Source organism: Calidris pugnax, unplaced genomic scaffold, assembly GCF_001431845.1.
Source record: "Calidris pugnax isolate Ruff unplaced genomic scaffold, ASM143184v1 scaffold422, whole genome shotgun sequence".
Taxonomy (NCBI): domain Eukaryota; kingdom Metazoa; phylum Chordata; class Aves; order Charadriiformes; family Scolopacidae; genus Calidris; species Calidris pugnax.
In genome coordinates this window covers 1-4,934 of record NW_015091124.1, presented here as the reverse complement: position 1 = coordinate 4,934, position 4,934 = coordinate 1, and the positions used below count along the sequence as shown (strand labels likewise).

The following is a 4,934-nucleotide window of genomic DNA, read 5'->3' as shown; positions in this document are numbered from 1 at the left end:
TCATCAGAGGAGACGAACAGGAGGAACCAACCAGCTCCCACTAGAATGTTGAATGTCCCCAGCAAGAACAGGAGAATGAGAGCCCATGGATGGCCCTTGATGGGAGCTGCCTGGGACAAGGTAAAGTATAGCATCTCTTTACAACTGCCCTGGCTGAAGTTTAAGAGGGAAATAAGACACTGGAAATGGTTTTAAGGTGTCTCCATCTTGAGACAAGACAAATCCAGTTGTTGTTGGGGAGAACAGATGTGCCTGAGGTTATTAATAGCGGTCAAGATGAACAAATCTCTAATATGTAAATGCAATGGCTCGTGTGTGTGCTGCTTGTGTTTTACCAGACAGCAGAGCTTCCAATGCACTGGCAATAAGAAGACTGTGCCTTCATTTAGTGTGATATGGGAAAATTTAAGCCCATGGCTGCATACATTGATGACTGGAATGGACAGAAAAGATTCCATCACAGGATCTTGTCCTGCAGATACCTGGGTGTAGAGGGGAAGCAGCACTGCCAGGGGACACCTGAGGATACCTTCCCTCACCCTCAGCCTTGTACAGACACATCCCTTCACTCCCCTGGTTCTTGCACAGCCAAGGAAGCTCCCTGCACCGGAGTGTCTTGCCCAGCACAGAGGTACAAGGCACTGTCAGAGACCTCGACTTCCTCCAGCTGCAGGAGGCTGTATTTCCCCGTGGTGTTCAGCTCGGTGGTGAAACGGCCACTGCGCTTGTGGCCAGCGCTTGCTTGATAGGAGACCAGCTGGGGAGCTTGTCCTTTCCTCTGCTGGTACCAGAACAAGCCATAAAAGTAGGAGCTCTGGTAGGTGCAGGTTGTTTGGAAGGTGTCTCTCTGCTTCACTGCGAGTTGTCTTTCTTGTTGGGTGATGGTGACCTGTCCCATGGTGCCTGGAAGAAAGTGAAGGTCAGCAGCTCAGCAGGGGTGAAAACAAACCAGGAGTGGGTTCAAAACCCAGGCAGAGAAGGCTCCCTGAGGCCTAGTAATAGCAGATGTGGAGGAGTTTTGGGCAGGAAATCGCAGCTCGGAACCGAGGTTGGACTTTGAGAAGAGCTGTGCTGTGTCCCTGCTTCTGTTCCTCCTCCTTGCTCCTGCTCTTACTACAGAGACCCAGGGAACAGCCTGTCGTGCCTGACCTTTGTGTGTTGGGCCACTCTATCATGTTTATGCAGCCTTGGAATTATGGGAAAAAGATTAAAAATTCATCCTATTTCCCCATCCTTGTCATCTTCAAGGGCTTGTAGCTGCTTAATGAAGAGCTGAATGGTAGAAATAGGCATCCCTGACTGTGTCAACAACCAGGAGAGAAGTGGAAGTTCTGTTGATTTGCATTGGAAAGGGAGAAATGTGAGGGTGAGAGAGGGATGAGACCTCCTATGGTGAGAGCAGGTGGATCAGAAGAGAGAGGCAGAGAGAAATGGATTGAAGGTAAGAGCAAAGCAGCAGAAGAGGTCTGAGGTGCCTTCCTCTGTCTCCTTTCAAAGAGTGTCTTGGGAGAACTGGTGAAAAACAACAGATATGAGCCAGTATTTCCCAGCGTATTCCTGGAATTCCAGAGTAGTTCTCTGCATGATCCTGACAAGGCTGACAAGGGTTTCTTTGGGAGAAGGGGAAGGATGCGTTGATGAAAACCATGACTTACCCAGCCGTTGCTCTAGGAAGACCACGAGGACGAGATATCCAAGCTGCATGTTGAGACCAACCTGCCTGTTTGTCGAGTGAGAGAGAGTCAGAAAAACACCTCCCATCCACGAGATGACAGAGCTGCCGGAAGTGACTCTGTTGGAGGGGCAAAGGAAGAAGTGGAGAGAGAGCAGTGATCTGTTCTTCCTGGGCCTGAAATGCTCCTTCTGGGTTTCTCCCTCCTCCAACAGCAGCACCTGTGGCTCCCTCAGCCAGTGCCAGTCTCAACATTTCCCCATTAAGGGGCTCTGAGGCCCCAGTGGTAGGAAAGGGCTTTTCCAGTGAGATCACAATAGAGGCCTTAGCTCCCCAGCTCTTCTGCACACTCACTGCTGGGCCATTTGGGAGGTCAGGGCTTTCTTCCCCAGTAGAGGCTTCATATCTTGCTCTGCAGTCCTCAGCTCCCTAGAGACACTGCTATTTCTTCCGGAAAGGAAGAAAATCCATTCTTCTTCTGTTTCTCCCACTTCTCCCCTTTCTTTCCTCAGCTGCCTGGGAACAACAACTCTCCCCCAAATCCCCCCAGTAAGGAGAGAAACCCTGCTGTGCAGCAGTTCAGGGGTTCTGGCTGTGTCCTCTTTTGGTGGGATAACCCAGAGTGCAAGTGAGGAACCTGGTGCCAGAATTGCTCTTAGATGCCATAAACCCAGAGATGACAAGGACAACCTACTCCTACTTTAGGGAAAGGACTGAGGGATGAGGAGGGAATAGGATGAGGGATGAGTGGGTCAGCCCACATGGGGCACCCATTGGGGTGCCTCTTGTTCCTCTCCAGACCCCACTTCGCCCCCAACCCACATTTGAACGTTCCCCTAAGCATTCCTTAGGAAGTGTTGCCCAGTCCTGCAGGAAACCCCTCAAACATCCATAATCCTCATGTTCCTCTTGTGATTTACAAAGCTCATCCTGACCCTCTTCAAAGCCACACCCACAGTTTCCCAATGGCCCATCAATTAGAGGCTGAAGAGCTCTGGTCTCTCTCCTTGTTTCCCTTGTCACTTACTGAGACATTGGTGTCATTGTGTGATAACTTTCCCTTTTAATTCCTCTTCCCTTTGACAGGAAAAGGGACTTGATCTGACAGCCTTAGTGAACCAGGTGCTCTCACCTTGTACACAACCTTACAGTGGAGTCTGCTGACCTTGCTCAGGTGTGAGAGTTCCTCTTTGCTTTCCTAAATAGATGTAACATAACAAGAGGCTTGTTCATAGAGGGGCAAACTAGAGCCCAGAAAAGAAAATCCTGGAAATGCAGCCACCAGCAGGTCTCTTTTGGGCAGAAAACTCAGAGGGACTCAGGGATACACGGACGATCCCAGGCAAAGCACCAGTGAGTCCACAAAGCTTCAGGAGAACAATGAAAAGCAGGGGAATGGCCTGAGCACTTGGCCAGGGAATCTTGTTTAGTGTCTGGATGATGGGTCTCAATCACATGTTGAGGTTTCCACAGACCCTCACATGAAGGGCCAGAAAGATATTTTCCTTCCTTGGGCATCTTTGTCTAGGACATAAAACCACAAGAGCAGTCATGTCTCCTACCAAGAGCACCTTTTCCAACAGTACTCACTGTAGGATGTTGAGGAAAGAGTAAGAGCTGGACAAGCTGCTGGGAAACTTCTGAACACTCACTGCTGTGTCCTGCCCAGTTTCAGTGACTCAGGGGTCTGAGCTGCTGTGGCAATGCACCCTCCTGGCAATGAAGCCAACAGCAGCTTGGGCTGCAGTAGCAGGAGTGTCACCAACAGGACAAGGAACCTGATCCTTCCTTTCTGCTCAGTGCTGGTGACGCCACCTCTGGAGTGCTGGGTCCAGTTCTGGGCTCCCCAGTACAAGACAGATACTGGAGTGAGCACAGCAAAGCGGTGCATGGACTGGAGCATGTTTCCTCTGAGGATGGGCTGAGAGGGCTGGCAGTGTTCAGCCTCGGGGAGAGAAGGCTCATGGGGGACCTCGGCAATGTGTGTAAATGGCTGATGGGAGGGAATGAAGAAGAGACTCTTCTCAGTCAGGCCTCCTTGGGACTCAACACCTTTGCAATGAGGATGCTCATTAGGGTGAGAAGTTAAAGGAAAGACACGAAACTGGGACCCTGACTGTGTTCCAGATTTATAAGGGCTAATGGGGTGCTTTTCAGCCCTGAGTGGTTCTTTAGGCAGTCAGGCCACGGCCGGGCTTCTCATAGCCTTCCAAGGCAGAAGGTGCTGGAGCATCCTCTCAGGCAAACAGACGCTGGTGTAGAAGCGCTGCCTCTCAGCTCCAGGTCACACTGCCAAAGGGGCCCAGGGCACCAGAAATTTCCTGTAGGAGCCTGGAGGAAGAGACCAAGGAGTCAGGGCATAGGAGATTGCAGGCTGTCCATGGTGATTCTCTCCTGCCTTTCAGAGGCAGGGGTCTATCCACCCCTCATGGGGTTGGAGAGATGCCACTTTACAGTCATTCATGTGGTACTTGTCCCTCGGTAGTGTCTGGAAGGAGGTTAGAACCAGCAGCTGCCAAAATTCAACAGGAAACAGATGCCTATCTCATCTCTACAGGGTTTTCTGCTCTCTTCTCCCCAGGTCACAGATGAGGCCCTTTAAGGGAAACTTCTCTGGGAACAGCACCTGCTGTAAACATCCCACCCTGAGTCAGACACAGCACCTCTCTCTGGCTGGAAGACACAGAGCATGAACTTTTTCCTCACTGACATATACGCTCCATCCTTTCAGGTATCATTATCACCCCTTTGCCTGGGGAGGACACCTTTCAGAAGGGTGACAAGAGAGGACCGCCCCAGGGGTATTTCTGCCTAGAAGGGGCTCAAAACCCTTGTGAGATGAAACATTTTGCATACCATGGGATGCTTAGGAGACAAGAACAGAGACCACGAAAGGGAGGGATCACGGCAATTAGGCCTAGAACATGGACTGGAAGACAAATGAAGACAGAGAGGAGAGGAGTCAATCCCATCTGACCACGTGTCTGATCCATGAGTGGGCTTGGCCATGCCTGTTGCTCTGCCTTATTTGTCCACCTGCCAGTACTTCTCTGGAAGCACAGTTATCAAGTCCAGATGGGACAGGAAGCAGGGATGATCTGTGTCTCTCTATGCTGCGGAAGCCTCTGCCCATGGGCTTTGACCGGCTCTGTCAGCTACTTGATTTACCCAGGCATCCCTGGGGATTTCCTGGAGCCCACAGTCTCTTCCCAGAAGCCTCCTCTAGCCTTCATTCACCTCAGACCTCCACCCCTCAGGGCAA

General features: G+C 51.1%; 1 gene segment (V, D, J or C); it reads right to left on the bottom strand.

The window, feature by feature from the left end:
- Positions 1 to 565: 565 nt before the first annotated feature.
- LOC106897668 lies at positions 566 to 1,704 on the bottom strand. The segment is given in 2 exon segments: positions 566 to 903; positions 1,656 to 1,704. Coding segments are annotated over 2 exon segments (387 nt in total).
- Between the last annotated feature and the right edge of the window lie 3,230 nt (positions 1,705 to 4,934).